Raw genomic sequence first — 12,256 nt, forward strand, 5'->3', positions numbered from 1 at the left:
TTTTGCTTCGGGCTGGAAATGAGGTAGGCTCAGTAGAAGTTCTGAGAAGAGATAGAGTTTATGGAAACTCCCTGATGAAAATACCTGTCACTCATTCAGCTCTCTGCCTAGCAACCAACTTGACTTAAGATTCCTCCTGCTGAGTGAGACGTAAGCATCATTGGCTAGTTAATACTATTGGTTTTGAAATCTCCACTCTTATCTTGTCAAAATCGAGAGACTCAAATTTTCCTGTATGATGGGAGTCACTGTATTCTTCCTTTCTAAACCCATTTCATTATTTCACTATTCAGACTACTTAAATTTGATATTCCTGATGCTCAGGTTTGTCAGGCCATGGGTGTGTGTGTGTGTGTGTGTGTGTTGGTTAAAATGTCATTAGAGATGACCTCTTTGAGGAGGAGAATGCAGCAATGTACAGCATATACTGCTGGGCTTCCCTGTGTCTTACATAACTGATATTCCAATTTCTCGCTATGCTATAACATGAATAAAAGTCCTCCTAAGCTTTTCACTGAAAAACGACTTCCCCTCCATAAACCATAGTGGGCTTGGTGCTGTAACACTTGGTAGAATATATGTTTGCATAACACCATGTCCTCCCTCTTGTTATTCACATGATAACCATAGGCAGATTTACACTTATTGTCTATTCTGAAGAGTGAAACTACATATTTTCATAAGCATGCTCCATTTTTAATTGTGTAATTAAGTTGCTGACATAAGCAAGTATGCAATTTCACATTAAGGTGAGGATCCGTAAAGGCATTCATTTGCATAATTTAATTTTCTGCACAGAAGATATTGAAAATCAATAGCATGATTCATAGCCATACCATATTATTGCCACACCGCCTTTGGTTGTCTGTCTGAGCTTAGAAGAGTACAAAGAGTATTAAAATTGATTGAATTTTGGTGTGCTGACTCTGTATCTTTACTTGGGAACCACAGGCTGTTTCTATTTGCAAATCACTGCTCCTTGCCAATAAAATATTAAGTTGCTTAATATACTCTATATATACTTTTTGACTGCTGTTCAAATAATAGTTTTAAAAGTTGGTTTTTAAAAAAAATCACAGCATCGTCGATTAAAATGCGTTTGAGGAGAGGACTTAAAATGTTGTCTTATTTTAAATTATGTGAGTGCCAGTAATAATGATAATTAGTCCTCAGACGCTTTTGTTGTGCGAACATCATAGAGTGTACTTAACAAATTCAGATGGAGTAGCCAGCCCACTACACACCTAGACCATATGGTGTAGCCTAATGCTGCTAGGCTACAAACCTGTACAACGTGTTACCGTCCTGGATACTGTAGGTAATTGTAGCACAATGGTAAGTATCTGTGTATCTAAACATATCCGAACACATAAAAGGTACGGTAAAAAATACCTTATTATAATCTCATGGGACCAGCATCATATATGCAGTTTTTCATTGACTGAAATTTTATCATGTGGCACATTACTTGATTATGCTCTTACAGATAGGGGAGGGGGAGAGGTCACACATTATTGACAGAGATGGAATAAAAGGGAAAACTAAATATAGTCACCTTTAATGAGTAGTTTATCTAGTTAAAAAATAAAATGTGGTGCCGAGGTTAAAAGTCCTGCCCTGTTCATTTCTGAACAATTGGCTTCCTAAAGAGTTGCTTATTGGTCACTCAGGGCCATTTTCTTTTTGCTTCATGTATTAAATGTTTGCTGTTTGTGATAGGTGGGCAGTGGCTAGAGAGTCAGTGAGGTTCTGGGTGGTGGTTTTGCCTGTGGCTTATGTAAACAGGCACATAACATGCATAGATACACACACATTTTCTTACCATCACTACCCTCTAGAACACAGAAACCATCAGCTTTTTGATCTTTCATGTGTTCATTCATTCCCTCACTCTTTTTTTTTTTTTTTTTTTGAGATGGAGTCTTGCTCTGTTGCCAGGCTGGAGTGCAGTGATGCGATCTCGGCTCTCTGCAAGCTCCGCCTCCTGGGTTCAAGCGATTCTCCTGCCTCAGCCTCCCGAGTAGCTGGGACTACAGGCGCGCCACCATGCCCAGCTCATTTTTGTATTTTTAGTAGAGACGAAGTTTCACCATGTTGGCCGGGATGGTCTCGATCTCTTGACCTCATGATCTGCCCACCTTGGCCTCCCAAAGTGCTGGGATTACAGGCGTGAGCCTCGCACCTGGATGCCATTCCCTCACTGTTGATGAACACACACCATGCGCTGATTTCCATTGTGAGTGGTAGGTTGACAGTAGTAGTTAAGGAATATGCCTGTGCCCTATTTCCAGGGAGCTTAGAGCCCTTCATATGCCATGCAGCATGCACTTTAGAAGCCAGTTTTCCTGCCCATGCTGACCTTGCTGTGGAAAACCCACGTTGTACCTCAATACTTTGCGTAGTGTGAGGAAGATAAGATTAACCTACCTTCTTGGGATGGCCCTGTCCCTTCTGTTACCTCTTGTCGTATGTAGCAGAACCGTACCTTTTACTTCTGTCTTAAGTGAATTACCTTTAGACAGGCAGTCCTGTTGCTCAAGTGCAATTCCTTATACCACATTGTGATGTATATGTGTGTCTGGGGTGAAGTCCAAGGCATAGGGTTGGTTGGTTGGTTTTAAAATAGCCCAGGGTTAAGAGAGCTCTAGTACAACAATGGCCTTTTATGGATGGAGAAATTTATGACCAGGATTTCAGGTGATGGTTTAAAGCATACGATGGGTGTCATTTGAGGATCTTCTTTGGTACAAAAGACAGAAAAATGTGCTTTAGCAGGTAAAACTGGTCCCAGTAAAAATAGACCCTCAGAGAGGGCTAGCTTCAAATCAGCTTTGTCCAAGGTTGAAATATTTTGAGTTATTTTATTAAACTTTCTTTCTTTCTTTTTTTTTTTTTTTTTTGAGACAGGTTCTCACTCTGTTGCCCAGGCTGGAGTGGAGTGGCACAATCACGGCTCACTTGAGCCTCCCTGGCTCACGCTATCGTCCCACCTCAGCCAGCCAAGTAGCTGGGACTACAGGCGTGTGCCACCACACACTCTAATTTTTTTTTTTTTTTTTTTTTTGAGATAGAATCTCGCTGTGTCTCCCAGGCTGGAGTGCGGTGGCGCCATCTCGGCTCACTGCAAGCCCCGCCTCCCAGGTTCACGCCATTCTCCTGCCTCAGCTGGGGCTACAGGTGCCGCCACTTCGCCCGTCTAATTTTGTTTTTGTATTTTTAGTAGAGACAGGGTTTCACCGTGTTAGCCAGGATGGCACACGCGCTAATTTTTTTATTTTTTGTAGAGATAGGGTTTCGCCTTGTTACCCAGGCTGGCAGAGTTTAAATTTTGTCAACAGAATTGATTTTTTGGTCCCCCTGGCTTGGTTCTAATTTTAAGGTCCTCTGTTAATCCCTTACTTGGTCCTCAGCCACCCCCCCGAGGCTTCCACTTTGTCTAATACCTTCAGGAAGAAAGAAGAATCTCTCTGACTGGCCAGTGTTCCCATACCTGAATGCATCACTGGGGCCACGAGAATGGTTAAAAGTGATTGACTGGCTTGAACCAAACAAGGCTCACTTCTAGAGCTAACATTGGTGGTGGCGGGTTAGCTGTCCAATGCGTGACACACAGCTAGCTGGAGTGGGGATATGGTTATTACAAAACAGATCCTCTACAGCAAATTTCCACTATGTTGTCGGACACTAAAAAGCACTAGGGCTGGGTGCAGTGGCTCACACCTGCCATCCCAACAGTTTGGGAGGACCAGGTGAGAAGATTGCATGAGCCCAGGAGTTTAAGATCAGCTACAAAAATAAAAAATCAGCTGAGCATAGTGGCATGCGCCGATGGTCCCAGCTACTCAAGAGGCTAAGTTGGGAGGACTGCTTGAACCCAGGGGTTAAGGTTGCAGTGAACCATGATCTTGCTACTGCACTCCAGCCTGTTCGACAGAGCAAGACCCTGTTTCAAAAAAAACAAAACCAAAAGCAGTGTATGCCCAGTGCTGAGTTAGGTGCTCTGCTCACCATAACTTGCGTTATCTTTGTAACAGTCTTAGAAGGCTGGCATTTTTAGGTCCATTTTACAGTCAAGGAAATTGAGGCTCAACCACATACCCTAATGGAAGCCACATTTATTACTAACATAGTCAAGACAGTGTTTTACTCACTGTTTTGATGGAAAGAGGAAGGATTAATGGGGAATAATTATTTGTAGAATGGTTTGGATGGAAGGCACCTAAACCTTCCTTGTACTTGAAAAATGAGTGGAAGCTTAGATTTTGATATGAATTTTCTTTGAGGACCAATGAGCAGACATAAATGACATCAGGTTTACTTTTTAGGCGTGTGTTGAGAATTTATAGGATTCTTGTTTCCCTCTAAAGGGCTCATCTCTGTGGAATACTTTTGTTCAAGCATTACATCTTTTAATGCTAGTCTTTTTAATTGAAGTGTAAGCATAAAGTACTCTACAGGTTTCTTAGTTTTTTTCATGACTGTCACATTGTCTAAAAGGCGAATGCTATCTTGGCGATATTATTCCATTGACTAATTTGGAATACAGAATGCGTTGTGTTTTCCTGGTCCCATCTTTGTCTTCAATTGAATATACAGCTTCCCAAAACTTTCTTAAATTTTTTTTTTTCTCTTTGAAAGCATGCTTGCTTTTGTTTAGGTACATTTAAATGTTATCATAGTCAGCTGGGGTATATTGTTTGCCTATAATTCCGTTTCATTTTGGATTTTGAGACACCTGTGACATTTGTCTTTTTATACATCAGTGTTTTCAGGTGTGGGCTCACAATAAAAGAAATCCGCATCCGTGAGGTAGCTGGGAAGAGAGAGCTTTGAACGCTATAGCAGGCAGTTGGAAGCTCTCCATAATGGGTGAGAGTAGTATTTTTGCTGTTGCTTGGTGGATTGAAATGATTTTGAGATTTCAAATATACATCACTAATCAGTGTTTCTTTTCTGGGCATTGTGGGCCTTGGAGGCTTTCTTGTTTCATATCTTCTGGCACCACAGGTGACTGTTAGTGGCCCAAAGGATGTGGAAGACTGGTACTAATCACAAGGAGTCTCCTAGGTTTCAGATTGTCCTGTGTTTGGGTGGCTGGCTTTGATGCAGGGATGCTTAAGTCTGGTTTTCTCATTTACTGCATACCTACTGGGTGACCTGGGGCCAGTTACTTTGTGTCTCTGCTCCTTAGTTCCTCCATCTGTAAAAGAGATAGAATGACCCTGGCTCTGTAAAGATCAAATGGAGCCCGAGGGTCTTTACACACAGGTCGTAAACTTATATGTGCAGTTGGAACCGAAGTCTACCAGTTAGTTGTACGTATGACCTTGGTCAAGTTAAAGTTCTTTCTGTTGTTGAAGCTTCAGTTTGCTTATCCATAAAAGGGCCCCATTACTGGGGCCCTTTGTACTGCTTGGTGGTGTTTTGCAAATCAACTAAGATAATGTATATGAAGTGCTTAGTGTACTGCACTTCTTGGCACAAAGTAAAGGTTCCTTGTCAACAATTCCTAATATTAATAATAATAATTTGTCTGGACTTTCCTATAGTTTTTTTTTTTGTAAAATAAGTTGGTTCTAGTCAGTCATCCTCAAGGACTATGATTCTACGAAGTCACCCAATGGTGTTCATTTGACACCCTTCCTGTATGCAGTGGGGTGCTGCGTTTGTCTCATTGTGGGTTTCCCTCTCTTCCAGCGTTGACAGAAGGCTACGTTGGGGCCCTGCACGAGAATAGACACGGCAGCGCAGTGCAGATCCGCAGGCGCAAGGCTTCAGGCGACCCGTACTGGGCCTACTCTGGTAAGTCCAGTTGTTCTAATGGAGATCACGCAGGCCAGTTAACATCCCATTCAACTCACTTGAAAGCACACTTTGAATCACTTTTATGCCTGAGTTCTGTTTGCTCAAATCTTTCGTAGTTCACTAAAAGTTGAAATATTCGAGCCTGTTTTTCCTCAAGGTTATAAGCACCTTAATTTATCTCTACCACCTGTTCCCTCAACCTGTTTTCCCCTCAATTTGCGTTTATTTCTGAACTTTACTGTTAATGAGTTATTGTACCAAACTTGTAATTTTCTGAAAGACGTAGTCTTGTCTTTTCTGTTTTTTCAGGGGCTGTGATTTCAGAGAGCAGAAAATATATGGCTAGTCTTGAGCTGCTAAATGTCTGCTAAACATTACAAACATCACATATCAGAATGCTCTATTAGGCTCTAAGCCAAGAAATGCAACTTTATTTTTAAATCACATCTTGTTCTTTGAATATATTTTAGCTGTCTACTCGATGGTAATCTGCAGTCCTTTTCATTTTTATTTTTACTTTTACCCTTTGAGCTAATGAAGGGAGAGAGCATTGTTCTAACTATGTTGAATGTTACATTGCAAATAATTTTCTTACATTTTAAGGGGACAAAAATGAAGACCGAAAACTGGGGATAGACTTTTCTGGATTAGGCTTCCCAAAACTCCCAAAATATGAGAGGTGGATTGTTATTTCTAGAAGAGATTTTTGATGCTCAAAAATATATGGAAAATGTATTAAGGCTAATTAAGGAATGCTTGAGTAAGATAGACCACTTTGGAAATTACTTTGGCACTGAATAATTCAAACTCCTTCTATGAAAGAGCTTGGAGGCATGGAGTATTAGTCTTAATAATAAATCTATGTATTATGCAATGTTGTTGCATATAGAACTGAAAGTATTCTTTTCATAATGATGCTCGGGTTTAAATCCTGAATTTCTCCCAGCAAATCCTGTTAAATTTATGTCAGTGTAAAATTTATAGGTCTGATCTTTAATTATACCTTATCTATTGGCTTTTTGCATCCTTTTGTCTATTGATAAATCTGCTGCCCCTGCAGGGAGAATATCCTATCTGTTTTGTTTTGCAGTGAACAGATAGTGATTCTGAAGTTTTCCATCACACCCAGTACCTTGTGATTAGAATTATCTAATTAGAGGCTTTTTGTCACCATTTCTGATAAATGAAGGAAATTGGCAGATGAAAGCCAAAATTACATATATATAGCATCTTGCCAAGAAACCCAAAGAAAATTTATCATTTTGTACTCTGTGGCTCTGACATCAGTCAGGAGGAGGCACAAAGTGGCTTGCTATTTACAGTTCATCAGTTTAGAATAATAATGCTGTTAGTCAGGAAATTGGAAGTTATATCCCATTAGCATGTCCAATTGCAAATGGCAGTGAAGAGATGAAAGCCCTTAAACTTTTCCCATTATGTAGTTAAGAATGACCATAAGTGGTGCCATCTTTGTGATGGAGTGATTGTTGATGTCTTTAACTTTGGTAGAGTTCAGAAATCTCCATTTTGTATTTCTGGAATGCATTGTGTCTGAATTTGGGTATTGCCTCCAGTAGTAGAAGGACTAATGGTTCAAATTCAAGAGTTGGCACACTTTTTCTGAAAAGATCCAGGTAACAAACATCAAAAGCCATATCGTCTTTGTTGCAACTGCCCAACTCTGCCATTGTAGCTTAAAAGTACCCACTGACAATTCTGGACAGACTGGCTGTGCTCTGATAAAAATTTACTTATGAATACTGGAATTTGAATTTTATAATTTTCATGTGTCAGGAAATATTCTTCTTTTGATTTTTTCTCATTCATTAAAAAATATACAAACCATTCTTGCTTTGCAGGCTGTGCAAAAACAGGTGGCTGGTTGGATAGGGTCCACAGGTTATATAGTTTGTGAACCCTTGTTCCAGTTGATTTTTTTCCTAGAAATCAGATAGGAGAGTCATTTGAGGAACTGCTTGGAAGGATGTGGACTGGTTTGGAAGACTGAATGAAGTCATTTGTTAGGCATAATGGAAAAAATAAGAGTAAAAGAAGAATAGAATGGGACAGATATCAACTGATGGTATAAAGTTCTTATGCTTGCAACAGTTCTTCCTGACAATTCGACAGTATCTATGGTTGGCTCATGCTGACGTGGTGCAGTATTGGTTCTCATGTCAAGAAGGCTTGGAGTTCATCACAGACATTCCTTAGCATTTGGCCAATGTGTAAACAAGGCCAGGAAGAAGTAAGAGTTGGGGCCTGTTACTTTGGGTACATCAGACCAGCACCTTAAAACCACAGCAAATGAGATGTGGGACTATTAGCTGCAGGCATAGTCCTCTGGATATAAATGCTTGAAAAGTGGGACTGACAAAAAAAGGCTCATTTTTTATGAGGGAAATGTTTCTAAATTTAGCAAAATGAAGCAGGCAGTTCCTGAAAGATTGCTTTAATAGTCTAGATTTCAATCTGAGGCCTCAAATTCTCTGATTTGTCTTATTTCCTCCTAAGATAATGCCATGGGTGCTTTAGGGGTGCAGTGTGTGAGAGTATGAATTTTGAAGTCATATAGACAAACCGTAGTTCAAAGCGAAGTTTTGTTAATATCTTGACGATGTTGGAAAAGTGTGACACGGGAATGATTAATATTAATAGCACTTCCCACATAGGATTGTTACAGGGATTCAGTGAGATGATATTTGTGAAAACATTAACATAGGCCGGACGCAGTGGCTCACGCCTGTAATCCCAGCACTTTGGGAGGCCGAGGTGGGCGGATCGCGAGGTCAGGAGATCGAGACCATCCTGGCTAACACGGTGAAATCCCGTCTCTACTAAAAATACAAAAAAAAATTAGCCAGGCGTAGCGGTGGGCGCCTGTAGTCCCAGCTGCTGGGGAGGCTAAGGCAGCAGAATGGCATGAACCCGGGAGGCGGAGCTTGCAGTGAGCCGAGATTGTGCCCACTGCACTCCAGCCTGGGTGACATAGCATGCCTCTGTCTCAGAAAAAAAAAAAAAAGAAAACGTTAACATAGTCTCTGGCGTAAAGTAAGTTGTTAATATTACTTCTTGCTTATTTTTGAGACTGTTATTATTACTTTTGCTGCAATTAATGTTGGTTTTAGAATGCACAAGTGTCGCGATTGACAGTGGGTAATGACTGGATAGTTCTGAGAGCTGAACAAGTTAGATTCTCTCAGCCATAATTCTCAAGGGGTGCCTAGTTGGGATTTGGGCATGAGGGTTAAGCAGACTATCCTGAAGTTCAGCGGTTGGCAAACTACAAACTGCAGCTGTGTTTTGTAAAATAAATTCTGCTGGAACACAAGCACACCCATCACATTGCATATTATCTATGGCTGCTTTTGTGCTACAGTTGCAGAACTGAGTGGTTGTGACAGAGACCTAGAATGTTACTATTCCAGTAATATTGAATATCTAGTAATATTGAATATTAAATATCTAGTAATGGTGAAAAGCCTAGAATATTACTATATCTGGCCTCTTACAGAAAAAGTTTGCTGGCCGGGTGCGGTGGCTCATGCCTCTGATCCCAGCACTTTGGGAGGCCGAGGCGGGCAGATCACGAGGTCAGGAGTTCGAGACCTGCCAACATGGTGAAACCCCATTTCTACTAAAAATACAAAAATTAGCTGGGTGTGGTGGCGGGCACCTATAATCCCAGCTACTCGGGAGGCTGAGGGAAGAGAATTGTTTGAACCTGGGAGGTGGAGGTTGCAGTGAGCTGAAATCGTGCCACTGTGTATTCCAGCCTGGGTGACAGAGCAAGACTGTCTCAAAAAAAAAAAAAAAAAAAAAAAAAAGAAAATATTTGCCAACTCCTGCTTATAGTAATATAGGCTGGGTTTTTAGCAGATGTTAGTCTGGTGTAACTTTTCACTTCTCATTTTAAGACTAGCCTACTTTATTTCCACTTCACTGCATCACCTTGGAAAATGCAGACACCTTATTTATTTTTGAAATGTTAAACTTTACCTTTATAGGCCTATCAAACAATGCCTTTGTGAATACCTGTAATTTTAGCATAGAGAACTATTTATTGAGGAACCTGGAGATATGTATTAGAGTTCTCTTGTGGTCACTGGAAGATTTGTTGTTTCTCTGGATCTTAAATTTCATCTGCTAGTAAAAAAGGGGGACATAATATCTGATTTTGACATGAAAACATAGAAGGTATGAAATGGAACATAAATATAAGTTATTGTTGACATAATAATAGCAATGTAATTTGATGATTGATTTATATCTTTGGATTTCTTTTTCCTTGTACCAACATAGTAGGCAAAAATGGGAATGAGTTATGTTTCATATAGAGTTGTACTGAAAAAATGCAGCAGTTTAATAGTATCTCATTGGAAATAATAAAACAATTTCTTTTCTATTAATTTTACTCAGCTAAAGTATATTTCTGTTTTTCTTGAGGTGATGGTAGCTCATGAATTTTGGAGTTTGCCCAGAACTTCTATAATTATTGCACAAAGAGTAACACATGCTAGGCAGGTCATCAATGCAGGAAAGAGAAATGAAAAATAAATCATAAATCTAGAGTAACTTCAAGTAGAAATTTGAGGTTTTTTTTTTTTTTTTTTTTTTTTGGAGATTGCATCTGCTCTTTCACCCAGGCTGGAGTGCAGTGCCTCGATCTCAGCTCACTGCAACCCCCCAACCCCCTGCTTCCTGAGTTCAAGCAATTCTCACGCTTCAGCCTCTCAAGTAGCTGGGATTATAGGTGTGCACAACCACACTCCCAGCTAATTTGTGTATTTTTAGTAGAGATGGGGTTTCACCATGTTGGCCAGGCTGGTCTTGAACTCCTGACCTCAGGTGATCGGCCTGTCTCGGCCTCCCAAAGTGCTGGGATTACAAGCGTGAGCCACCACACCCGGCCAGAGGCATTTTTATATATAAAGTTATTTTCTCTCTTGCCACTCAAAGACTAGAGAAAAACAGGTGGTAGTTTCTTCCCTTCCTCTGCTTTTTTTTGTTTTAACTTAATTCTGTTTCATTTTTCACAATTTTTATAATCTCTATCTCATTTTCCCCTGTGTAGAAATAGCTTCTAAGAATCAGTACAAGGGGACCATTTCTCATTGTTAGAGAAATCCAGAATTGAAATAGGCAGTGACCAAAATTCCCCGTAAGACATTTCTGGCATTGGGCTGGGTGAAGGTCAAGCAGGATTATTCTAAGAGGCATTCCTGCCATAGCCAGGGGCCATCCATGGTCCTCTCCAACTGTCCTGGGATTTGAGGAATTGCTCAGCTGTAAAATGGAGATGGCTTTGAGGGTTAAAGGTAATATATATTGGCACCTGTAGTATGTACTTTTTGGCCTCCATCCTGGAGTAGAGTAGGTATTACCTATGTGGCTCTTCATTATATGCCACCTCACTACACTGTTCATATAAACATCTTGTTTTATAACATGCATGTGTGTGTCTGGGCATGTGTCTCATTTCCCCGGCTAAGTGTAGAATCCTTGAAGGCAAGGATTATTGCTTACAATTCCTTGTTTCTCCTGCAGCGTGCCAGTGTGTCTTGTTTTGTGGAGATTTGGTGCATGTTATTCAAGTGGACAAGTGGATACACGGATAAACTAACTCAAGCCAGAGTCTGTCCTTGGGAATTTACTAAGGGGAGTCCTGCCATGAAATTCAGATAAATTAGTGGGTGATTTGCAAAAGGTTTCACTGTTGGATCCCTTTAAATAACGAGCTCCCCTGGTGAACTTAAGATATAATTAAATTCCTAAAATTACATTTTCATGCCTATTTTTAAGAATGTCTGTACAGGATAAAGCAAAATATACGTGCCTGCAGAATTCAGCTTTTGTCATTAGAAGAATGGAAGGCACCGTAGGACCTCAAAGTTTAATGTTAATATTGTTGTGTTATTTGCCTCTCTCCTAAAGCCTCCTCCAAAATCTCTTAAGGGAATCATTTCCTTAGAGACATTCTCTTCCTAATAGAGACCTCCTTCTTCTTCTTCTTTTTTTTTTTTCTTTTGAGACGGAGTCTTACCCTGTTGCCCAGATCTCAGCTCACTGCAACCTCCGCCTGTCGCCCTGATCTCAGCTCACTGCAACCTCCGCCTCCTGGGTTCAAGCTATTCTCCTGCCTGCACCTCCTGAGTGTCTGGGATTACAGGCATTTGCCACCACGCCCGACTAATTTTTGTATTTTTAGTAGAGTTGGGGTTTCGCCCTGTTAGCAAGGCTGGTCTCGAACTCCTGACCTCAAGTGATCTGCCTGTCTTGGCCTCCCAAAGTGCTGGGATTACAGGCATGAGCCACTGCGCCCAGCCCTAATAGAGACCTTCTGATCGGAAGGAACCACACCACTGAGGAGGAATCAGCCTTGAGAGTCTTCCTCCACGTCTCAGCTCAAAGGCTCCCTGTGCCTTGGTGCTTAGCCTGACCCATTTCTGCC

At 40.8% G+C, this 12,256-nt stretch overlaps 1 protein-coding gene across 2 annotated transcripts in view; it reads left to right on the forward strand.

The window, feature by feature from the left end:
• PTPRG (protein tyrosine phosphatase receptor type G) overlaps positions 1-12,256 on the forward strand; it is a 733,384-nt gene that overhangs the window by 178,729 nt on the left and 542,399 nt on the right. For both annotated transcript variants that reach the window (XM_516564.8, XM_001174413.7), the window contains exon 2: positions 5,698-5,802. In XM_516564.8, coding sequence (XP_516564.3) covers positions 5,698-5,802 — 105 coding nt within the window. The remainder of the gene's footprint in view (positions 1-5,697; positions 5,803-12,256) is intronic.

Source organism: Pan troglodytes, chromosome 2, assembly GCF_028858775.2.
Source record: "Pan troglodytes isolate AG18354 chromosome 2, NHGRI_mPanTro3-v2.0_pri, whole genome shotgun sequence".
Taxonomy (NCBI): Eukaryota; Metazoa; Chordata; class Mammalia; order Primates; family Hominidae; genus Pan; species Pan troglodytes.